Source organism: Ammospiza caudacuta, chromosome 4, assembly GCF_027887145.1.
Source record: "Ammospiza caudacuta isolate bAmmCau1 chromosome 4, bAmmCau1.pri, whole genome shotgun sequence".
NCBI lineage: Eukaryota > Metazoa > Chordata > Aves > Passeriformes > Passerellidae > Ammospiza > Ammospiza caudacuta.
Genome location: NC_080596.1, coordinates 9422497 through 9448701, shown reverse-complemented (window position 1 = coordinate 9448701; position 26205 = coordinate 9422497). Strand labels below are relative to the sequence as shown.

The window sequence follows — 26205 nt, the reverse complement described above, 5'->3', positions numbered from 1 at the left end:
CCGCGTCCCGCCGGGATGGACAGGCAGCCCGGAATTGGCCCGGGGCCGGACAGCTCGACGAGCTTCGCCGACGATGTGCTGCGCGTCTTCGGGGCCAACCACAGCCTGTCGGCGGGGCAGCTCTCGGCGCTGCTGCAGCGCCTGGGCGCCGCGCCCTCCCTGGGCTCGGCGCTGCCGCTCGCCCACCTGCACCACAACCAGGTACCGGCACCGCCACCGCGGCCGCGGCCGGGCTGGAAACGTCCCGGAGCCAGCGCGCCGGGCCGGCTGGGCAGCTCCGTAGTGTCTAAGTCTCGCCGCCCTCGTGTTTCCTCACGGTGAAGCCGGGAGGGAAGGAGGGAGGGAAGGCGGGAAGGAGCAGAGATGTCTGCTGGGTTCTGGGCTCGGTTGCGGGCAGAGGTGCCGGCGCGCCGGCGAGAGTAGCGGGAGAAGCTGCCGTGCCTCAGGGAGCTGCTGCCGCTCGGGCTGCCCCGGGACTGGCGCTCCCTCCTCGTAGCTGGGCTCTCAGACTTTCTCTTTTCGCGGTTAAATAGCATCTGTCCAACAGCACGGAGTGTGTGAGAACAGCTAGTGTTTCCCTCCGAGAGCTGAATAAGCAAATCTTCAAGAGCTGTTGAAATACGGTTGTCATGAGGCAGCAAAAACTCGATTATACAAACAGGTCTGCTTGTGTAAAGAAACTTTTTCAGACATTTTCGCATCTTTTATCTAAGTTGAGTGCCAAGTGTACCTGTCGATTAATCTACCAAAAGCTTTTTAAACAGATATTTAATTTACTGTCTGGATATCACTGGAATATTACTTCTCTTTAAAATATTTGTGCTCTGTTTAATGTCACCATCAGAAACTCAGATCTGTCTGGTGCTTTAAAATCTGTGTAATTTCACTTACCTGGACCATCCTGGGCTGAATTTGTTTCCTTGAAAGGAATTTTTGAGTTTTCCATATGCTCAGAAATCAGAGGCACAAAGTCACAAAAATGAAAGCCAAATGACTGTTTTCTCTGGTTTGATTCCATTCCTTAAGAAACAGATGAGGGATGGCTCTAGAGACCTTGAGAATTGTTTTTTAACGTGGAGTTAAAAGCTCTTCTGCTTTTTCTGTGAAGGAGACAAACCTCGAATAAGCTCTCTTTGTTTTAGAAAGGTTTAATTGGGACTTAATTGCCCTGAAGTCAATGTAGTATTCAGTATAAGCATAGCAATGTTTGCAGGAGTCGCTGCTTTCAAATCTCACAACCTGGTCACTGTTCCAACTCAGTGTGTTACAAATATAAACATTCTCAGCCACACATGCTAAGTACAAGTTAGCAGTATTGAGTATGGCTATGAAAAGCAGCTTTCTTTAAAAGTCCATAGAAATGAGTAGATTCTTCAGTCCTTCAGGTTTTCTGTCTGCAAAAGCACGTAGCTCTCGTATACAGGCTACAGAAGGGAAAAAAAAGTAATGCTCTTTCTTACTGCTATGAATGCATGTCCCTCATAAGTAACTTGAAGTTTAACTGAAACAATTCTTTTTACAGGCGTGTTCTAATTATGTTCATGTTGAATTATATCTAGGGTATCATAGTGAAATGATTTTTGAAATAAAAACCACTTTTTTGCTGAGTTCCTTGCATTCTTTCTTAAAATCAGCCTTATGGCTGCTCCATCAGCTTGAGCCATTAAAGCAAATGCATTTTGATCCCTCATGGATGTCAGGTATATCCATGACTTTGGGCAGGTGGCATATGCAAATGCAGACTCCCACCACTTAAATCCTGTTTTTAAACACCATGAGTCTTTGTGCTTACAAGCTGATAATTCAGGATCTGCTGGTTATGACAGAAGACATGAAGTGGCCTAATACAAGTTTGGGTGTTGGAAGGCATCAGAGGCCTAAGCTCTACTGATTCTCAACAGAGGAAAGTGAATACCTCTGGAGAGTGATCCTGGTCTTCCTCGAGGCATCTGAATCCATTCAGGCTGCCTAAGTGCCTGACTGTAGGAGGGCAGAAGGCTTATCTTAGGCTTCCAGTTCTTAACTTCTGTGTCCAGACCTAGTGGGATGACTCCCAGGCTTTTCTTCGAATCAAGATAACATACCCCTGCTCTTCAGAGAGTCCCTCATCCCAAGCCTAAAGGAATTTTTGGTGGAGAGCTGGTTTGTAAGGGACAGGTGATACAGCACTTGGCAGGAAGGAGCAGTTTCTGTAATTTTATCCCAGTATTAGTGTTTAGTTTTAATGTCTCATTCACAACTGTTTTGGTAAGCCTGTTAATCTCATGAAGAGATCCATGAGAAGCTCATCCATTTTCTTAAAGATTGAAAGTCTGGGTGTGTAAGCAAAAAGAAGATTGATTGGTTGCTTGCTTGATTGATTTCTGTTTTCTTTTGATACCAGGTTGACTTGAAAACAAAAGAGAGAATTAAAAAAATTATTTAATTTGTTGGTGATAGTGTTTGTGTGTATACTTGTGTAGGTGTTTGTGGTAACTTGTGTCCTATGATGTCTGTAAAGATGCTAATTTTTTAATGTAGAAGAAAAAAACTGGATTTTTTGAGCATCCTTTTTGAATTTTGGATTTAACTGTCACCAATTTCTTCTGCTTTTGGTCTCATCATGCACTTTTATAATTATTTTTATTTTGTGTTAATATTTTCTTTGCTCTTCAATTTTTCTGTTATCACCTTTTCTTAATATGTAAGCTAAGACTCCTTGTCAGACAAATAAGTGGTAATTGAGCAAGCACAAATACTGAGCAGTGCTGTTTTTTTTTCAGTTTTTACTGTGGAATTGCCACACATTTTAGTCATACTAATAGGGGTTAAATTAGCAATTGCAGTCTAATAGATGGTTTGTTATTTGCTCTGTATTTTACATTATTAGCAAGATGTAAAAACCATTAAACCATACTTGATCTTCTATCACTGAATTCATTGTAGTATGGCAGCCATACACGTGTGTGCCAAAGGACTAAATGACATGCTCAAAATTTTTGGTCAAAAAATGCCTGAAAGGTAAATGGGTATATTGGAAAGAAGGTTTGTTAATGTCAGCTTTTTTAATGCTTTGATGTAATTGGTAAGTACTAAAATCATGCTCCTATTTCCTTCTTTGCCTTTCATAAATCTGTATTTATGCCAGTCTAGATGGTATACCTGAGTACTGTGTTTTAATGTAGTGCATTTTATTTTTTAAACAAAACATTTTGACAAAATTTAATTTATTTTTAAAATTAATATTTGTAATCAGATATAATTACCTTTTATCTCAGGATGAGTTAAAATCAAGTAAGTTTTGTAGCTAGACTAGAACCAGACTAGTATGTTCTTTGATTTGAGGATTTTTTGGGATAGTTTTTCACTAGTTACAACTTGTCCTTTTGAAAGAATGGAGACAAGAGTGACAGAGTTGGGGTCTTCATCAAACACCATGACCTGATGTTGCCTGGCCAGTGAGATGCTAAATAGGCTTAGCTATTGTACCCATTAAGTGTCTTATTTCTACAATATTTTCGGTACATTTCAGTATTCAGTATTTCTACAATACTTTCAGTAAATTTCAGTTCTCAGCTCCCAGCCTTGCCCATGTTGTAGGGTGTGTGAAATCCCTAAAGCACACGAGTGCATTTGAGCAGCTCCATCTGACTCTGTCTCATGGAGTGCTGCTTATTGAAGGGATGATCGTGGGCATCATCCAGTTTTTACCTGTCCTAAGTGACACAAAGGTGTTACCACATCAGCAGTAGACACTTTCATTTCTTGCAAGTAAGTTGAGGAAGGCAGATCTGTATGTACCTATTTTGCCTTACACAGACTAAGATAAAAAAAATTAGGCAGGGAAAAGAAGCCTTGTTAAATAGGCATTCACTGCATTTATTGTTTGCTTTCCTACTGTGGGACCCACTGCTCAGCCCTAGGGTGGGCTGGGCTGCCATTTAATCTGGCAACATCTAGAAATTGCAGTGCAGGATGCTGCTCAGTATTTTAGTGCTTCACATGTGGAATGCTACAGATAAAAGAGGTAGAGCAATGATAAGAACACAGCAGAAGATCACAGAAGAGACTGATGCCTTTAAAAGGTAGTTACTACTGTAGCATTTTTTTGTTAATTTCTCCAGTTAGAGGAATCCCATATTGTTTGATCATTTTTTGGGAGAGGCTTACTAGGGTAAAAGTAAACATCTGTTTGAATAACCTAGTTGATTAATTTTTTCTAAGTCTCAGTATTCTGTAACTGTGTGAAATCTATGATTAAGCTCCTCCCCAGTTTTCATTAAAGCATTTTTAAAGTTACTTTTTAACAGTTCAGGGATGATCAGTTTTGTTATGTATTTTTTGCAATTGTTTACTAAACACTCGGTGACAGTCGCATTACAGGAAGTCCTCTCACCTTATTACCACGATAAGGTCTTGCTGCACAGCAGGGGACAGACACAACAGCAGGTTTGGTGAGTCAGGACATCATTTTCAGTCCCCTGGTCCATGAGGCTAAATTTTCTCTCTGATGAGATGGTCCATCAGTCTTACAAAGTAAATATCTTATGTTTTTACAGCAATGTGGCTGTGTTAATGTGTTTACTTATCCTGAAAAGATAAATGCAGAGTTTTGCAGTGTGCAAAACATGGCTTGCTCCAGTCCAAGGCTTCCAAAAGGTTCAGTCTTTTAATTAATTCTTTAATTGTGTTGGTGAACTCATGCGAGCTTGCTTTTTAGCTCTTGGATGTATGTAGGAGTTTACCGAGAGTATGAGGTGACTTATAACAATGAATCATTTATAGGAATCATTATCCTCTGGGTTTGTCCCTGATCAAAATAATAATAGTAATTAAATACAATGCTGTTTCTCAATTTCACATGGAAGAGCTCTTCTATGATGGTATTTCTCACCTCCATGTTTGTGTGTAGGCAAGGTTATAATTGTCAGATGTATTAATTTATGCTGTGTCTCATTTAGTTTCTCTCCATTATCTGTTTTCCTACCCACAACAACGTTTGGATTTTTGTGAATTAATGTTAATACCAATGTATTGGTATTTTAAAATGCTAATAGTCTATTCTGTATCTTAGGAATTACATAGTTAAAGGTGATTTCTTTCAGAGATAGTTATGGTGCAAATTCTCAGCTCTTACTGGCTCAGTTTTCTAACCACAGATGTCCAGAAATGGCTCCATGAGCTGTTAAATAAGCACTGTACAGGAACTATTCTATAGACCACAACTATCCTCCCTTTGTTTTGCTGTGGGCATATTAGCCATATATTTTGTATTATTCCAAAATGCAGAGTTACCAGTAAAATGATTAGACACATAGCCAGTTTAGAAAGCTCCAGTGTTTGTGCATTGGCCTGTTAAAGACTGTATCTTCAGTGATCATTTCTTTGTTCGCTTTATTCACTTTCATGTAGCTTAAAAGGAGCAACAGATTTTAAAGCAAAAATCCATCTTCTTTTATAAGCTGTATTTATTTTTTGTGTGATATTTCTTTGACATTAGCATTGACATTGAAAGATGAAATTATATGCACTTTGCTTCTGTATATTTGAGTCTTTGGGGTCTCATGGCCTTAACAAAATTTGCACTTAGGTTTAAGTTCAAGCATGTGCCTGAGTACTCTGCTAGACTGGCAGAGTTAAAGAGGAAGGACAGAAATATCCTGGATGTAATTCAGCTGAAATCATTTGAATTGGCCTGCATGTTCTCTTCATCCAAGCAAATCAAAGAGAGTCACATTCTGGTGATGAGTGCATGCCTTTCACCTTTTGGACAAAAATGACAAAAATATTTATTAACAGGAGCGGAAGCAGTTCTGATGAAATAAATGACTTGCAATCTCTCTGGCTTATCTCTAGGAGTTAATTGCCTTATAAATAATAATGTTGAATTATTGGAGATGTGCTGTGTAATCTGAAGGTTGCAAAAACTGAGAAGAGCAGGGAGTGACCATTTGTGTTTATTTTGCTAAGGCTTCCAGTGCTCTCTGCTTGCAATCATACTGAGATTTGCTACAGGGAGAGTTATGCTGGAATTCATGTCTCAAATAGAATAAAACATTTGATTTCTTTGGTCTTGAGACAACCCTGTTATGTGTTTGTTGGGCAGCAATAACTGCACAAAACTATTGTTTACACCCAGAAAAAGAATGCTTTCCCTTATCATTGTAGGAAGTAAAGAATGTAAATGAACAGAAAGTGTTAGAAGAAAGATTTCAGCAGTTTGGAACATTTCACATAAAACCAATTTTTTTCTGTAGATGTATCTTTTATGATACTTTGTGGTTTGTATTTTATCTTTTTGGTTGAAAATGACAAACAGAGGAACCAGCCTTGCCTTGCCCCTGGCCTGGTTTAGCACTGCCGAGTACATTTATTGTTGACCCATCAGACACTGTTATGTCCTGTGCTAAAGGCAAAGTGAAGATCCCAAGCAGGAGTTTATCTCGTGGTTTTACAAGACAACGTTTGCCCTCAAGAGTTACTGCTGTAAGAGGAATGAAAAATGTTTGGCTTTAGACCATTTTTAAGGAGTTAATTTGGGGAGATAAATAAGTGTTGTTGTAAAGTACAAGTGGTCACTTGCATAAATAAGCTGTCACTGAATTACCAGTCCTTTTCTGGCATACTCTGTTACTGAGATTTTAACTGTATCTAGTCTGCTCTTAAATTTAATTATTTTGTAATTACATTGGCTTTTAAGTACTTTGAAGCTTTTTTTCCAAATATATTATGAGGTTTAACTGTCTGAGTTCTCAGAGCAGAGATCTCCAATTGTCTCCTAAATAAGGGGTTTATTGATTTGTGATTTATCTAACGTAAAGTACTTTGAATCATTTCTGCTTCACATCAAGCAATCACAGTATTTTCATGCACAATGTACATTGTGTAGACTTTCCTGAAAATGCATTACAGTACTTCCATGTTGTAATTCTTGGATTTCTCACTGTATGTCTTTTTTTTTTTTTTTTGTTTGCATTAATGTGTTAAGTTGTCAAAATCCCTTTTAATTTCAGTGCTTGACTAGTCAAGAAATCTTTTCTTTGCATGGGATACCGAACAACAGTTACATATCAAATTCCAGCTTCTCTACAATATGTCCTGCAGTTTTGCAACAGCTAATTTTTCACCCATGTGACCATCAGGAAAGCTTTGTGGACACATCTAAACCACATTCTTTGCAAGGTTGGTTACTATTACTTACATTAATGCTGGGACTGGAATGGGGTTTTCTTAGAGGAACAGTAAGCATTTATCTATAAATAACAGGAGTGTCTTGTTTGGGAAGATATGGTTCCAAAGTGGGAACATAAACTGCTGGTTTAGGTCAGTAGACTATCCAAACAAAATTGGTATCTCTAGACAGTGATCTATTTAAAATGCTGTAAGAAATGTGAAGGAACTGACTAGAAAGTTATGGAATATTTTGCTCACATAAGGAAGAGTCTTTCTAACTTGTTTTGTTTGGATAATGGTTTGTGCCTTGAAACATAAGGACTTGTACTTATAGCTGGTTAATAGAAGAAAAGATGAGTGTACAGAAGGGAAGTTTGTGCAGGTGGTTTGCAATGGGAAATTGAACTTGGTGGAATCTGCCTGTATGGAGACAGGTAGAATTAGAATTACTTGTGCTACATTTGAGTGGAGTTATTTGCAGGGGGACTGTCAGGTAAGCCAGTGACTGGTTTACTGAGGGAAAATACTCATATTCTTTCCAAATTCTGACTCCTGCTTTCATGTCATCTTCTGTGATGACCCCTCAGGAGGAAGATTGTTACATGGTTAAGTAGCCCTAATCTTCTCCCTTCCTCTTTTTCTCACTCTTATTTCTGTATTTATTGTGCACAGAACTGTACAGTGCAGTAAAAAGCATTGGACAGGGAATATTTATCTGATTAAAGAAATCACTTATTGCACTTAAAAGGATCAGATATAATTTGAGTCAGTATTCCAAATGAACTTACTGTTCCAAGGGAATCAACTGAATTAATGTTAAAAGTTAGGATGTTGGATTAATAGTGCCTAATGCCATTATTCATAAGAAGAGATACAGAAGTGCTTTTTGTAACTTTTGAAGTACTAGTATTAATAACATTCTGATTAATATAGGTGATTATAAAACATAGCTGTGCTTTGTTGTGTCAATGAAAGATTGGAATTCTGATTGAGCAATCACTGAAACCATGGCACCAGTTTAGCATGACTGCTCTAGATTGCTTGTATCATATGCAGACACGTATTACCAAGAAGACCATTAGATCTGTATTGGAGAGTACGATCTGTTCTCTTTTCTCTTTTTCTTTTAGTTTGGGAGGGGGTGCTGGTTAAATAGGTTGAACATGGAATCCTTGACCTACAGTTAACCTCCTAAGCTACTTAAACCATCCCTCTTGCTTTTCTTTTATCTGGCCAACTCAGAAGCAATGTCCAGCTCAGAAGCAATGTCCAATAGCCAGATAAGCAAGGCAGCCTTCTCCCTGCCCCTCCCTTGGCTGCAGCACAAGAAATCTGCAGGCCCATGGTTAGGGCATTTTAAACCACTGTGACACATGGTGGTCCCTGTTTAAACAGAGATTCCTAGAAAGGCCCAGTGCCCAATGCAGCTGTTGATTTATACACCCCCACCCCATCACAAAGTGAATCTGTCAGTAGCATTGAGCCCAGATGATTTCAACTACTGCCCATGGAACAAAATCCTTCATGCCTGCTTCCAGCTGTGCCTATGTGAATTTTCCCCCCAGGGACCACCACTCTCTTGATAATAAAGTGTATTCCAAAATACTAATGGACAAGACATGCAGAAGAAACCAGTCCAATGAGCTTTAGGAGCAGCTACTCTGAATAAAAAATAAGTGATGTCAAAGCAGAGTAGAAGTTGGAAGGCAACAGATTTTAATGTCTTTTGTCCTAGGATTTGTAAAACTATCTGATCTTTGGGCACACTCAGCTCCTCCCCTTGCTTGCTTCTTTGAAAGATAATAGGGAGGTGTATAGAGAAGTATCAAACAGCTGAAACTGCCCAGTGGCATTCCTCATGTCCAAGACAAACACCTTCTGTGTCCTCTGCCTGACTTCTTCAGAAAGGTATTCATGCACTTACTTCCTCTTCATCCCCAGACAAGGTTAATGAAGAGCCTGAGCTGCCTGTTGTTACAAGGAACAGTGCTGGGCAGCAGTGTTCTAAGGAGGGGATCGTACTTGCACTCCTGCAGTTTTATTTTTTGGATTTCTTGTGCCTTTGGGTATCTTGGTTGTCTCTTTATTGGGGCTACAGTTTAAAGACAGAAAGAATAATAGCAGTTAGCAAAAACTGGCTGAGCCATCCATCTCAGGGAAAGAATTAGCACTGCATCTGACTGCCCTGATCATAAAGTCAGACTACCCAGCTTTCTGAGATGTATGGACTCATGAAAAGACTAGTGTGGATGGAGTCCTAGTGAATAAAATCATTTTAAGGCACATAATATTGTGAAATACAGTCCTTAATGCAGGAACTTTGCCAACAGTGGTTGTCTTGGAATTTCTTCAGCTCAGTTAAAAATGTACATTTTTGCACAGAATATGGGTAGATATGCATGCACAAAACTAAAATACTCTTGTACATCTGTAGTAATCCCAAATTTATACAGTGTTTTCTGACTCATGATAACACTGGAAACCCATTTATTATAAATTTGATTTCAAAAATATAGTTACAATCTTAATTGTAAGTTAGTTTAATAAAAATTAATCTATGTAGCTTATGAATCTACCCATATCTAGTTGTTTTTCCCTCTCTCTGTGTGGCTCTCTTAAAATTGGCATTGATACATCTGCAAATGCTTTGAATGTTTGTAATGCTTTCTGTTCTTGACATGATCTGAAATTCATTTTATAAAAGCATTGTGACACTGTACGGAGTAGAGCATCCCAGTTGCAGGTGAGGAATTTAGCTTAGTGTTTGCCAGTTGTGTTCCAGGAAATAATATCAGACCATAGTCTGATCTGTTGGTTTCTGCTATGCAGAGAGGAATTTGTGGTGACTTTCCTACATACATACAAATTTGTAATGATGCAAATTTCTGGATTATATGAAACTGTTCTCATCTACGCAACACTGTGTTGGCATTGATTATTTTTTGTGGTTAATTTTTAAAGACAAACTCTCTGTCTGTTTGGAGTACTTTGTAATTCTGTGGCATTACTTGGGCCAACCTTGTAGACCTCTTCAGCACAACTTTTAAAGTTTTTCTCTTTGCTCATAGGGGTTTGAGATGTCACTAGGGAAAAAAAGTTCCTTATAGAGGCACAACTTTGTGAGTGCCTACGAGCAGCAACAACCCCACCACACCTCTCCAACCTATAATTCAGGCTCCAGAATAATTATGGTGTGGATTTGTGCAAGTCCTGGTGCCTGAACACTAAATATCTGAGATTATGCTTATGTTGAGGGAAATAAAATTATGCTGAACCCTGCTGCATTTACTGATTCTTAGGAAAGGCTTTTGCCATTGCATACCTAAATCACATATGCTTATTTTTAAACATAGAACCTCTTTTTTTAATGTACTTTCATTTCTCTATTATAATTATCTGAACTATCAGATATCTCTCACCTCACCTGTTGAAAAACAGTGATGGGCAGCATTTTCAGCCAGCAAAATTTCTTTGAATGACAGGAGGAGGGAGGAGGGTTATGAACTGAGATATCACCTCAGGGTGATTTGAAGGAGTCATCCTTTATCAGGAAGGATTTTTATATCTGGTACAGCCAAGACAACTGGAGTTGTCATGGAGTTTCTTAGAAGTAAATGTCAATTGGATCTGACTCAGGGACTAGTAAGAAGTTTTGTCTTTTCTCTGTGCTATAGCTGCTTCAACTATTGGCCTAAACCTTAACTTTTATTCTTCATTGACTGTAGAGAGACCTCATTTACAGTACCAGCAGTTAGGCCAGCCCATATATTCTACTAGCATGGTTTCCATTTTAAATATGGTTGTCCCAGAAAATGTTTTCAGATATTTCCTATCTGCAGGTATGCATCTTAACTACCTATGGATTTTAAGAATTTCATATTTGTGAGTTTTAATTTCAACCAAGGAAAGACTCTTTTACTAGTTCTGTGCCAATTTAGCAATTAGAGAAATCACAAGCAGACTGAAGTGGGTGTTATACTAAAATATTTTGTATTTCTCTTTTTTTATCCACAGTTTGGGGATTTGGGCTCCTGGCTGTGTCTATCATTAACTTGGCATCACTTCTGGGATTGATTTTAACTCCTTTCTTAAAGAAGTCATATTTTCCCAAGGTTTTAACTTACTTTGTGGGCTTGGCCATTGGTACTCTCTTTTCTAATGCAATTTTCCAGCTCATTCCAGAGGTAAGCAAGGGGAATAATTATTTGATAATAATAATGATATATATAATTATTATATATTATTATATTATTTGATAATATAATGATACAAATCATTACAGGTTTACATACTAGTTTCTAAAGATCTATGTCTTGTTCATTGGGAAGGACCAAGGGCTATTCTGCCTCTAAACAAAAAGAGAAATACACTGGATAAACTTGTAGTGAACTTTAATAGGCTACACTGTTAACATATTGTCCAAATGTAAAAAATGTAATGATATCAGAATCTTTTACAATTTCTGCTCATGGAAACCGATGGTTGGTGTAGAGACAGTTTTTATAATAGAGGGGTATCTGTGTAGTGTGATGTTTGTTTGTTTTTCTGATAAAAGACTAAGATTACAGACTAATTTGCATTGCTTTTTTATTCCCTATTAGGCATTTGGCTTTGACCCAAAAGTAGATAACTATGTTGAGAAAGCTGTTGCTGTGTTTGGTGGATTCTACATTCTCTTCTTTGTAGAAAGAATTCTTAAAGTGATACTAAAGCTCTATAACAAGGTAATGAAACCTATCACTAAGTGAATGACCCTTGCCTTAAAGTACCTGTCATACTTTGTGAGATACTTGCTAGATGCATAAAATGTGGGTTTTTTCCTATTTTATCTGAGGAATTAAGCCTTACTGTGTGTTCTGATATATCCATTTAAAACCCATATGAATAGGGCAAGAAATCTCACTTTTTTGAGGGAGTTACAGGCAGCTCTGGGAATGGAATCCAGATGTGAGTGTGGTCTGCTCTCTTTGGTATATACTCCGCAGCCAGGTTGGTGCTGTGGTAGCTGAATGCATCAGAAAAACATGGAAATATATAAGAGGTGGAGAGAATGAAGTCTGCCCATGGATCTCCTCCTTGGGCAGGGGAAATCAGTGTGACAAATACACCTTCTTGGTCATCTGCAAAGTGCATCTGCACTGATAGGGCTGACTCTGGTGTTCAGTAACCTCAGCTCTGTGTTTCCCCAAGCCCTGGTACACAGACCGGCTCAGTGAGCAGTGCAGTTGTCTCCTCTTGCCCAGGGCTCTGCTTTCTACCCCTGTGTCACAGTACTTGGCTTCTGTGTGCTCACTTGAGTGGTGCTGGTACTGAAAAGTGTTGCTGATACTGAAAATTATGATGATCAACTGTCCCTTGTTTGCAATAGCTAGAAATAGAAAAAATGAATTTGTTTTTCTTTAATTATGTAAACAGACAAAGGCTAATGAGCTCTATTTGACAAGCAACCATGAATAACCAGCAAAAGGTGATCACTTTTGGTCAGGTTGGCTTGGGAGGTTCTACATAAAGGAATAGAAATGAAGAGTCTCCCATGTTGTCTGATTAGCTAACAGTAAGAGATAAGTTAGGAACTTAGATATGTTTGGAGTTCATTAAAAAATTAAATGTTCACTGCTGCACATTTCAGCAAACACTTGGTGTGGAAAGCAAGACAGCATGAATATCCCCTGATCTCCCACCTTTTCCTTTTTGTCTTTGTTTTCTTACATTGCTATTTTACTTTTGTTTTAATTAGCTACCTACTTGTTTATTTTTCACCTAGACTGGCCACAACTACTTTGAAAATGGAGAAGAGAATCATTCTCAGGATAAGCCTAACTCACCCAAACCACCATCATCTAGCAATGGGGGCACATGTTATGCAAATTCAGCTGTCATAGAGAGCAATGGAAATCTTGGTTTTGACAGCATCAGTGTGATCTCAGCACAGGTATGAAAATTATGTCTATTTATTTATTTTTTCCCTGCCAATTATATAAGCATGTCTAAGGGAAGAGTTAATAAGATTTTTTTTTACTTTTGTCAAGTTTTGTCAAGCCTATAATATGGAAAAAAATACAAGGGCAAGCTTTGGGGCAAGATTGAAAAAGCTGAATGACACACTCAATTTGTATCCAACAGAAAGGGCTATGTTATATCAGTGCTGCAATGGGCTCGACAGAGAGATGTATCTAATTAGATTTGAACTTGTATTTAATCTGGCTAATTTTGGTTTTGTTGTTACTGTTTTGCTTAAAGAACAGTGGTGTGTTTTACTGTTGTGATAACGTTGATCATACAAAATGATCTGTATTTTGTTCCTGAATACATAAAGCTATTAAGTGTGAGAGCCTGGCTCTACCAATCAATGATTATAGAGAAAAACTAGTACAGTAACTTTCAGGCTGTATATTGTGAGCACTGCTTGTGGTAACACAGTGTATTTGGATACTGTGGGAATCACAGAGGTGATATGTTGAGAGAGAAGCCACTCCTCCTGGTTTAAGTATTATTGTCTTTCAGATTTGTTCTCTGTGTTTCTTTGTGTTTGTTTTCATACTGCAAAGGCAGCTTCCTTCTGTCTGAGAAGAATATGGAAGTAGGAAGCGGAAGTTTTGTGCTTCTTTAGTCTTATTCCATCTGTAGAGAGGAGCAGTATTGTGCAAGGAGAACAAGTACTGTGCCTTATTAAAAAAAACAAAGAAAAAAACATAGTAAAAAATTTTTAGATGTCTTAAGGCAGACTTTTTCCACAGAAGAGATTTTTGGTTTGCGAGTTAAGCATTTTTAATAAGTATTTTTATTAGCCAGTTAAGTAAGTTGTGGGGAACAGAGAGGAGCAAGCAGGAGAGTAAGCCAGAAGCAGTCTTAACAACCAGGAGAAAATCTGGGAGTTCTGCATTGACACTGCAGGCTCACAGAGCATTTGATGCACATGGTTTAAAACACCAAAATTATACTTGTCCTTACCCTAGAAATGTCGTAAAGTGTGGTGGATTCTGAGCATCTTAAAAACTAGAAGAAACATGCTTAATTATTAAAATTACATGGGCACCATGAGGGAATTAGTATTATGAGTGTCCCTAAGCTTTATTTCGTAGATTTATAAAACAAATAAAAGAAGTCTCCACTCTCTGCAGAGACAGAAACAGTGCAGCCAGCAGGACTGGGGAAGTGATGATTCCCCAGTGGCACTGCTAAGGCTGCACCTTGAATCCTGTGTTCAGTTTCAAATCTCTCACTACAAGAAAGACCTTGAGGTGCAGGAGTGTCTCCAAAGTAGGGCAACAAAGCTGGTGAAAGAGTTGGAGCATGAGCCCTATGAGGAGCAGCTGAGGGAGCTGGGGTTGTTTAGCCTGAAGTAAAGGGGCTTGGGGGAGACCTTATCACTCTCTACAATTGTCTGAAAGGAGATTGTGCCACTTGGGGGTTGGTGTCTTCTTTCCAATATTAAGTGACAGAACAAGAGGAAACAGCCTCAGGTTGTGCCAGGGGAGGTTTAGACTGGATATTAGGAAAGTGTTCTTCATGGAAAGGGTTGTGAAGCCCAGGAGCAGATTGCCATTGCCCGGGGAAGTGGTGGAATTGGCATCTCTGGAGGTGTTTAAAAGGTGCTTAGAGGTGTTCCTTAGGGATATGGATTAGTGGTGGGCTTCGTTAATTAGGGTAATGGTTGGACTCGATGGCCTTAGAAATACAACCTAATGGTTCTGTGATATTGTGTAGCAACAAAAAAGCCATCATTGCTCCTGTCCTCCAGTGAGGTTCAAAGGGCCAGGTCAGGGGAGGGCCAATGTGGCCAAGGTGCTTTAGGGCAGTTAGGGTAATGACAGGAGGGTAGGGATGCATTCAATTTTACAAGAATGTACTATTTAAGGCAAAACCATTTGGCATAAGCTAATGTGGACCCAAGAGAATTTTAATATGTCCTCATAATCAACAGCTTGTTAAAGAGGGCAAATACAGAGTAGTCAGAAATAAAAATGAAGGCTTTAAAGAGGGAATTTGAAGCCTGATTGTGCTAAGGTGTGGTAACTGTTTTCGGCCATGGGGATCCAGCTATATTCTCTCCTTTGATGCCAGAAGAAATTGACTGTCAGAGTAAATGTTTAATTAGTCACCTACTTTCTGTTTTCACTTGCAGCAGTAAGTACAACCTTGGAAACCTTTGTGCTCTACTCAAAGTTTGTATCTACTATGTGTTGAAATATGGCTTGACAACAGAAACTTTGAAAGAAAGTTATTTCAGAGACAAATTGCTGAAACATCTGTGTTCTGAGTGCACATGGTTAGAATTGTGTAACAAAACTTTACAGTGCCTTTATTTATTGCCTGGTGGCAGGATTCCTTCTTGGTCCTGTGGGCTCTTCCAGAGGACCTGTCTGGTTCCTGTCTGAGGGACTCAGACATGCATTGGAAATAGCAATAGTGATCTGAGATATCGTAAAATAGTAATCTGAGATATTTTAAGATGAAATAAGAATGTCTCTGTATAATTTCTTAAGTTTGGGAATGAAGGAGAGGCCATTACTTTTTAAAAAGCCCCCTGTGTTTAGAAGACTATAAATACCAAGAATGTCTTTGGTTTACCATAAACTGTGGAGATATGAATGATGTAGAACTGCACTAGTAATTGATAAAAATTAAACCTGATTGATAGTCCAGCTGGGTATTACAGAGGTCCTTAGCTGGCATCTCTTTTAATGTATGCTAAACTACCATGACAAAATGGAAATAGTCCAGAGGAGACAGACATTGCTAATTTTTTGCTTTGGAATCCTCTGTGTTTGTAGGGTATTTTGTCGGTAGCCTGCTTTATCTTAAAACATGAAGAATATGTATTACTTGTTCATCTACTTCTGCTGGATACATAATCCAGTAGACTTCAGAATGTAATTCCAGAAAGGCAATTTCACTGTACTTTATATAAATTAGAGAAGTTGTCAAGACATTATTTGAAATGGATTACATGAAGTAATTACAATACTTCAGAGTAGCACAGTAAATGTAAATAATATAAATGGCAGATAGCCATATATATATATATACCAAAGGTGCCTCAGAAACCGAATCCTTGTTTATAAACTACAGTTGTATCTGCATTTTGGAAGTTTGAATCAATAAAGTAATTTTTAGAAGTAAATCAGTATTGGTACCCTACATTAATTGCAATTCATTTAAATTTTCTTTTTGGTGGAAAAAATGGGTGAATTATTTAAAAAGAAAATTTGTGCATTAGTTCAAACTCCCTTTCTTCAGTGAAGCTAGAAACATGTGCAAGGAAGATGATGTGCTTTAGGCAGAAATCAGGATGATCTACAAAACAATGCTTCCTCCAGTTTGTAGTCTACTTGAAGGATGGTCACCAGGGAACAAAAAAATTAGAGAACAGATCTTTACCTCAGGAAGTTGGATGAATTGGTGGAAGAGCTTTGCTAATTGTATTTGGGTTTTCTTATACTCATGTATTTTGGATGGCTTACTTTGTTATACTTCTTACTTAAAGTGATGTTCAGCTTGTCTTCATGGATTAAGAGAGAGATCTATTACTTGTAAGTGATCCTATCTCAAACAGAAATAGTACAAGTACAAATTAATAATCTCAAAAAAATGATTGGCTCTGCTTGTGTAGGAGGAAATGTTGAGAGGAAAAAACTAAAGGTAAGTGTGTAATACAAATCTAAACCCTATGTGTTGGAAGAGCAGGGAAACTCCAGACTTTCTGATACCATTGCTCATTTTTGCATCATAAAAGTGTAATTTCAGAACTTCCTGTAGACTGAATAGGGGCTGCTTTGTGGTTGTCTTGGCACTACTCAGCCAAGGCTTTATTATCTATGAGTTCCAGGCAGTGCAATAGGCACCTGACTCAGAAATTCCTGACCTGAACTTTTGTCCTGTCCCAGGGCAGCTCTTAAATACAAGAATGTAATCCGATAAGAGGCCTGTGAGCAAATGAAGCGGTAGACCTGATTTTGCAAGGACTTATTGATCATTTTATTTCCTTGCAGTTAAAAAATCAGTTTGCCTGGTAGCATTTGCATATGGCAAAACTAAACCAGTTTGCAATGTTGTTTTTAATAACTGAAGAAAATTTATTGGAATACTCTTTGGTCTTTTCCTAAGGAGAAGGAGATGGTCCTCTCTATCCTTCTACTTCAAGAAATAGAGATGTGTATGGTTCAGGGGAGAGCAGTAGAAATTGCCTGCCTTAACTTAAACAATGCTTTAGACAGTGTCTCTCACAGCATCCTCACAGGCAAATTCAGGAAGTTTGGAATGGATGAGTGAACAATGGGGTTTATTGAGAACTGGCAGATCTCAGTGGGTCAGGGTGTCATTGGAGGCCTGTCACTGGTGGTGTCCCCCAGGGCTCAGTACTGGGCCCTTTATTGTTAACCTATTCATCATGTACTTGGTGAACTTGCCTCCTGAGCAGTTCACTGATGACACAAATCTGTGAGGACTGGTCAATACCCCTTCAGAAGGGCCTCAACAGGTTGGAGAGATGGGCAGAGCAGAACCGCCTGAAATCCAGCAAAGGCAAATGCAGGGTCCTGCACCTGGGAAGGAATAACCCCAGGTACCAGCACAGGCTGGGGGCTGACCTGCTGGAAGCAGCTCTGCAGAGAAAGACCTGGGTGTCCTGGTGTGTCCATGAGCCTGGTGGTGTCCTTGTGGCCAAGAAGGCCAATGGCATCCTGGGGTGCATTGGGAAGAGCATTGCCAGCTGGTTGAGGGATGTGATCCTGCCCCTCTGCCCAGCCCTGGTGAGACACATCTGCAGTGCTGTGTCCAGTTCTGGGCTCCTCAGCACAAGAGGGACATGGAGCTCCTGGAGTGGGTCCAGCAGAGGCCACAAGGGCAATGAGGGGGCTGGAGCATCTCTCAGAAGGAAAGGCTGAGGGAGCTGGCTCTGTTCAGCCTCGAGAAGAGACAGAGAAGGCAATCCATCAATGTCTGTGAGTATCTGAAGGGAGGGTGTGAAGGGGGTGCAGCCAGGCTCTGCTCAGTGATGCCCAGCAATAGGACAAGAGACAACAGGCAGAAACTGATGCACAGAAAGTTCCACCTGAACATGAGGAAGAACTTCTTTACTGTGCAGGTGACTGAGCACTGGAACAGATTGCTCAGAGAGGCTGTGGAGTCCTTCTCATTAGAGACATCCAAGAACTGCTTGGTTGCAATACTGTGCCGTGTGCTTGAGGAGGGTTGTTGGACCAGATGAGCCACTGTGGTCTCTTGCAACCTTAACTAATCTGTGATTTTGTCCTCTGTGTGTCTGTAAGCACACATACGTATATATTACTGCTGATATATTCCAGTAAGTAAGCACTAGTTAATGCTCTATAAGCATTTTTTTAATGGGGGAAATACTATAATGCTTTCAAATATTCTCTGTGTGTATAGAAATTCATCAAATGGGTGACCAAGGATTTTTAGGGGAGCTTAGTTTGTGCTTGCAGTTAAAATGGCAATTCCTTCTATGTGTGTTCAAGTTTTTCATTATTTCATGGCACCACATGTATATATTACTTCCACTTCTGGGGAGAATTAGTGAGATCCCTGGAGGGTATGTGCACTGCAGTTTTATATTAGCCTGTTGATTTCATGCTCTGAGCCTTTAATTGTGCAGTCAAAATTAGCCACCACTGTTTTTATTAAACATTCACTTTGTAGAAATTAATTTGAGTAGCTGGACTTGACTACCATTGCCCAAAATTAGAAATAAACTTTATGTAATGTCTGAATATGTCTATACTGTAGACACATTCTACAGTATAGACACATCATATATATCATGTAGATAGAATCCTGTTATTGTGGTAGTTGAGTATGTCTCTGAGACCATGATGTGGTGCCAGTTGTTTTAAATACAGATGTTACCAGCCACTGAGATCAGATCCTTCTGACTGTACATGCTTATGTAGAGGTGGCAGAGGAGGCTTGGGGCCATCTTTATCTGACAGAGACTCCAGAGAGACATTCAGACCACTGTGACCTGTCTCAGCTGAAGGGCATCCAGGTGACACTTCACAGTCAGAAGGGAGATTGAGTCCTGTACATCACCTTGTTGAAACAGAAAACATTTGGTGCTTCTGCTGTGCCATTTGCTTCTTGGACTAAGCAGTTTGGTCTCTATATGCAGCAGTGCTTGAGTTTATACTTGGCATTCCTTTAAAGAGAGAAGTGTGATTCATTGACTTCTTTATTCAGTGCTTCGTGTAATTGTTTTATTCTATTTTTTTTTCAGGAAGGAGCCACCCAAAGCGGCTTATGCAAGTGTCTCAAGGGGCGTCCACTGTCAAAGATTGGGACCATTGCTTGGATGGTGACACTGAGTGATGCCGTACATAACTTCATAGATGGCTTGGCTATTGGGGCTTCTTTCACTTTGTCTCTGCTTCAGGGGCTCAGTACCTCCATAGCCATCTTGTGTGAAGAGTTTCCTCATGAACTGGGTAAGAAACTTCATTGCACATGTTGTTTGCTGTGGAAATCCCTGTTGTAGGTGGTTGTGTTGGCGTAAAGTTGGCAGTGGTTGAAAGAAAGTTTAGACAAATTAATAGAAAAAATATTCATCAAAAAGTTACCAAGCACCAAAACACACATCTGGCACAGGAAGTTCCCAAGTGCAGGTGGGTGGAAGCTGGGAGCATATATTGGACAGGTATTAATTATCCTGTTTATATATGGTGCATACAGTGTTGTGTTAATTAATTTAAAACCCAAAAGTCATCATAGGTAGCGGTGTGTTCCTATGCTCTTAGCTCAGTCTTGCATCACTATTTATTTAGAATATTTCAATTTTCTTAGTATTGAAGGGAAATCCTCATCACCTATTTGAATGGAGAAAAACAACAAGGGTTATAATGTGTATACAAATAATGTCTTCAGACTTCTTTTGACATCAGAATAACCACAATGTCATTTTCTGAATATGATTTTCTCTTTTTTTATTCTTTTAGGGGATTTTGTCATCTTGCTTAATGCAGGAATGAGTACTCGGCAGGCTCTGTTTTTCAATTTCCTATCTGCATGTTCTTGTTACATTGGGTTGGCCTTTGGAATATTAGTAGGAAACAACTTTGCTCCTAACATCATCTTTGCTATAGCTGGTGGAATGTTCCTGTACATCTCTCTGGCAGATATGGTGAGATATAATTTCATTTTCAGTTATTTATTTCTCTGCAAAAAAAACGTGTAATCCACTAAGTCTCCCCAGCAGAATTCAGTATTTTCTCCTTCTCATGCCAGTGACTAATAATAATAATAATAATAATAGTAGAATATAATCACTTAAACCCTTAATGGAGGTGCGTAGATAATTATTGTTACTGATAGGTAAGGCTTCATAAAGCCTCACCTATCCATAACAAGTTATGTTTATTCATGAAACACTAAAGCCTTGCACTTCATCATATGATTATTGAAAAGGGGTTTTAGACAGAGACAAGCCTTTCATGAATTTGGCCTGATTTAATCAGAGTGAAAAGGGTATAAAGGCTTTGTTTCAGCATTTTAAAGTGTCACATTATTTCACCTCATTATTTTAAAAGGTTTGTTTATCTATTTAAACCATGTTGTGAAGGAAAAGCAAGAAAAGTAAACAGAATAAAGTAAATGTTAAGTTTTGAGTTGAATGAAAGGTGTTGTTTCATTATCACAGTGATAATGAAAAACTTGATTTAAATTCTGTCCTGATTTAAACTAAAGAGTGCCAGCCTCATTTTCCTGGTTCAGACAAAAAAATTTTGCTGAGCTCTATTCAAATAGTCTGTCTACCATTTATTTTTCAGAGTGTGCTAGAAGATTAAGGAAAAGAAATTGTGCTAAAATCCAGATCATATTTAGACATTGGATTCACAGGCACTTAGCAATATTCCATAATTTCCTCTTATAATGATGTTTTGTCTCAAAATGAGAGAGATCTTTCAAGAGTTGTAAGTTTTATTATGTTTAAGTCAGTGTTGTAAGAACAGATGCAATGGATGAAAAGGTGTTTACATCTGCCACATGAGAATCCATTTGAGTGCAGAACTGGAAGAGTGAGGCCCAAATCTGAAAAGATTTGAGACCCCCAGTTTGGTTCCATGTGCATTTAGGAACTGTCATATATTTATAGTGACTATTTCATTAAATACTGTTATAGTTTAGGTAATAGTATAGGATTTAATATGTTGTTAGAGTTATAAACAATGTAAGTAGTTTATTTCATAAGCTTGCAGTACCTTAATTGCTAATGCTTTTTGTTTAGCTTCACTCATATAATGAATAGTAATGCACTGAACTCTGATGTGTAAAATTTGTGGCATAAATTTATAGTGATTCAAGTTTGTCATTAAATCCATCAAAGTAGGTAACATTCTTTTCTTTGTATCTGTTGTTCTGTTCTTTCTGTTCCTCTCTTTCTGTCTCTCTCCTGTACCCTCCTCTCTTTCTTTTTATAGGTTTTTGGATTGTATCAGTTACCTATCTGAATTTTTCTTCCCCCTGAAAAGTCTGAAATAGGGTATTGAAGTGCTCTGTACAGAGATCTGGCTTTCTACTTTCTTACGATTTTCACACCCTTCTGGTTTGCTTGTCCAGAAGCAGGTAGGATTAACTGGAATGTCATGCCTTCCTCCTTTTCTTTTTGCTGTTCTTTTTTCTGCCAGTATTGGCATAGTCCAACCTCTGCCAATAGGATCGCTGAGTGGGGAGGCTGTGGGCAGGTGGGAATGTATGCTGAGGTGTGTGCACAAATGAGCCTTTCTGTATGGCATGAAGTTAGTCTGGTTTTGCCCTGTTGTGCAAGAGTGTGACGCAGCTCTGGAGCCATTTCTGGGAAACTTTGGGCTCTTCCCACTAACCTTAGTCTGTTCTTCAAGAATTGCAGTACCTTCAATGGCTGTTTTTGTATTGTGAGATCAAATAAAGATACAGATTTGAAGTTACCCAGCCTGAAGGCTTCCTGACTAGGGCTGAAATAAACTCTCTTCATTGTATTCTGGTTATACTATTCTCAGCAGAACAGGACAATACTTTAGGCTTATTTCTCAAAGCCACTGTAGCTGACTTTACCTGCAGCTAACACATATCCTGAGTTATCCCATGCAGGGAACTTCATACCGGCGCTCTTCTGCCAACACCTCCACTGGCTCCAGAGGCAGTATCTTTGTTTCTGCAGTTAGCAGCGGATCAGTCACCCTTTGTTCTTGTGTTAAGCATTAAGATGTATATTATGGAATGAAGAATCCCTTCATGGCACTGTAATGTCTTATTGCATCTGTTACCACCAGTTTCACACCAGTAGTCTTCCTCTTCTTCCTTGCTTGACCTGGCAAGCCCATGAGACCTTCCACATGTGAAAGGTTTCTGATTTCTGAGGGGTTGCCTGTGTTTTCATCTTCACTTCATTTTCCTTTAGATGAAGCAGAAGGATCCTAATCTTCTGTTTCCCAAACAAGGATTTCTCTTTATAGCAGTGAAGGAAGAAACAAAACATTTAGCAATACAAGGGCAGCTGCTCTTAGCAACACATGGAGACCAGCAATTGGAACCTAGGAGGCTGCTAGAATCAAAAAGGGAAAATTTGCATGAGACACAGCCAGATGAAGCCACAGTAGAGAGGAACAAAACCGTTTCATCTTACCATCCTTGGTGGAGTGGTTTTTCAGGGTAATGAGGGTGATGTTTTCCTGTGACTGCCTTCACCCCCTGTTAGTTCTAATATTCAGTCTAAAGTAGCAATGTGGTTCACTTCTTAATGCCTTAAATTAAGCATGCTACCACGAGATGGCAATACTTAGCTAAAAATATCCTATTTTTTCAGTTCCCAGAGATGAACGATATGCTGCGGGAGAAAGTGACGGGACGAAAGACGGATCTGACGTTCTTCCTCATTCAGAATGCTGGTTTGCTCACCGGGTTTACTGCTATCCTGCTGATCACCTTGTATGCAGAAAATATCAAGCTGTGAGGACGGCATCAGGAGTGGAGACATCAAGCAAATTGCAAATGGAAGACACTTGAAATCCATACAGGGACGTTCATTTCATCTACTTGGTTTTGAAACAGTGGCAAGGCCCATCCTGTCCCTCTTGCCCCAAATACAGGAAATTCTTCTTTAGGACTTGCAGTTGAACCAAATAGTAGGAGCTGTCAGCTTCTGTGTGATGCCAAAAAAATTATGCTAATATTTTTATTTCTACTTAAAATTATCAGACATATCTGAACTGTCATAGAGGAAGGGTGTTACTTGGCCAGTAGAATTATGCAATACATGCTGCTACATGCAACTCCAGACCAACTGAAAGCTGAGGTCTACAAGGAAGATGTATATTTAAAAGAAAATAATACAGTTTCATATAGTTTTTTAACTGTGATGAAGGCAAGCAGTTTCAAAACTGGTTAATTTTTATGACTTTTATTGCAGGATTTGTCTGTGTAACATCTTCATTCCCCACCAAAAAAAAAAGAAAAAAAAAATCAAACCATTTCAGAGTAGGTACTAATGAAGCTAAGATTTTTAATTACTAATTAACACTGGAAGGAGAGATACCAGTTCCTGCTTTTGATCTTTTCTCTTTATAAATGCACTAGGGAATTGTTGATTTATTTTGAGAACCACTTTTTTTTTTAATTAGAGGGAACATGTGTTAAATTTATGACTGTTTATCAACTCCATAATATTTTAGAAACATTGAGTACTTTAAAAATGTTCAAGTTTTGTGTATTCTATGAAAATAATAAATTTTTATACTTAAGTTTCCCATATAACCCCTTTGAAATCAGTTCTTTAGTCTTACAAAGGAGAATTTAGGAAAAAAACCTGCTAAAATCAACATTCCAGTATGCTTTCTTCATAATTTGAATGATTTCTTTGTGTGCAGTTGGATGGAATGAAATGATAATAAAATATACAAATTCTTACCACAATCTGTTGCGTGTGGATTTTCTAAAATCATGCTTACATATATACATATATATATGTGTTCTTCTGAAATAAACAATTCATCTACTCATTACTAATCTGTTGTAAGATGAGCAGAAGGAAATTCATTTAAAAATACATTTCATTTCAATCACCACTTTGCTTTGAAGGAATTGTTGTTATTCTCCAGTAAATTACTTTTTTCATTGATTTTTAAGCAAGTTTTACAGCTTCAAAGGACATACTGTTTTTGATGTATTTCCTTGCTGTAGGAAGGTACAACTATTTTATTTTTAATCCTTTATTAGCATACTTTTTTTCTACCAGGCAAAGTATTTACTTTAGTACTGTATTTGAATCTCATCTGTAATTGCCTTAGGAAAAAATAACTTCTCTAAGTGTCTGGTTAATAAAAGCTTTAAGGCAAACTGCACAGGAGTTGTAAGTAATACTTTACTTTAAAATATCTTGTAAGTATTAAAATGTAAATATAGTAGCCAATGATACTTGCTGTATGGAAAAAACATTCATTATTGATTTTGTGCTAAGTTTTTGTGAAGAAGAGTCCACCGTGTCTTTCCTTTAATTCTTTCTTTGTTGATTTCTTGGATATAAGCTGTTTGTAAATGACAAATGACATTTCTTGTGTGTGACAATGATGTGTTATAGTAACTATGAATGTTCTTAGACTTCCTAAAATAATGTGACCATTCCTAGTTCATCAGATTATTTAAATAATATGCCTGAATTGTACTTTTCACCTTTATATCCAAATATTTGCAAAGGAGACTTGATTTTTGCTTATTCCCTAAGGAGGAAAAACTGAGACAAGCAAATCATTGGAATAACCTACTTTTTAGATCACAGAACAGACTAGAGATGGAGCAAAGTCTGATTTTGAGCATAATGCTTTAGTCACAAACCAAATTGCCTTTTCTGCTAGTGGGATATTCAGCACATAAGAAAGCTTTTTGATTTCTGTATGGACCTGTTTGTCTGTACATTTTTACTATGATCCTCGTCCAGTACATATAAAACACATCTATTCCAATTCTAGGACTCCCAGTGCTTTCCAGGATTTGCAGAGCAGGACACTGGCTTGGATTTCCTTCTGCAGGCTGTTACTCTATGGATTGGTAGGTGCCAGCAAATAATTTCATATATGCATACATACCAAATGCCTATTGTAGTTCTTGACTTTTATTTTACTGTATTACCCCATCCTTTGCAGGAATGCTGTAGGTACCTTAACAGCTCTTACACTTGGTGCACAAGTTATCTCTCTACAATCTGAGAAGAGACTCATCTCCTTATTTTGCAGTTCAACTCAAAATATACAGGTGTGTCAAGCTGACAGATGTTGCTGGAATGAAGACTAGAGAGAAACCCATAAATCTACCGGCAGTAGATGTAATGTACCTGTCAAAGGCAAGGTTGCATTCTATTTTGGGGGTTTAAGCCATACTATACTTGTTTTGTACCCAATATATGGTTTCCTTTTTTTTTTCCCCTTATTACAGTACTTTTGAAGAAGATAATGTAATTACATGTGTTGTGGTTGATATTATGATCATAATGCTTTGTTCTAATTTAAATACCCTCCACAGTTCCTGCATCTTCTTCCATTTAAAAGTTAAGTTCTACAGTAAGGATTGAAGTACAAATAGGAGATACAGAATGTCACAGGAAGTGAACTGCAAGGAAGATGTAGCTTGAATTTATGCAGTAATGCAATTCTCCATAATACAGCTGCTCTGGGTGAAAGCACTGTAAAGGATTCATAGGATTCAAATTTGATTTCCTCTAGAGAAATAATAGTTCCTGAGTCTGAGGACAAAAACTGTAAACATTCTCCCTTGACCACCTCCGTGGATGATTGTTCATTTCCTACTGGCTTTCTGGCTTTCTTTGGTCCTTTAAATCACAATCAGACCCACAAAGTTGCCAAAATTAGCCTCGTGGTGTTTTGTGGAGTTTTTCTTGGAAATCCCTGAGTTATTAAGATGAAAAAAATAATAAGTAGTAATCCTGTTCAATAAAAGCATTTATTAGCTATTATACCAGATATTTTCTTATGTAGAACAGTAGTGATATAGACAATCAAAGACAAGAAGAAAATGTATTTATCACAGAATCACAGAAATTCTAGGTTGGAA

General features: G+C 38.4%; 1 protein-coding gene across 1 annotated transcript; it reads left to right on the top strand.

The window, feature by feature from the left end:
- SLC39A8 (solute carrier family 39 member 8) lies at window positions 1-24227 on the top strand. Its single transcript, XM_058803751.1, has 8 exons — window positions 1-201; window positions 6993-7161; window positions 11167-11336; window positions 11754-11876; window positions 12917-13084; window positions 19388-19595; window positions 20103-20287; window positions 22949-24227. The coding sequence occupies exons 1-8, from the start codon at window positions 16-18 to the stop codon at window positions 23093-23095; spliced, it is 1356 nt and encodes a 451-aa protein (XP_058659734.1). The 5' UTR covers window positions 1-15; the 3' UTR covers window positions 23096-24227.
- The last annotated feature ends 1978 nt before the right edge of the window (window positions 24228-26205 follow it).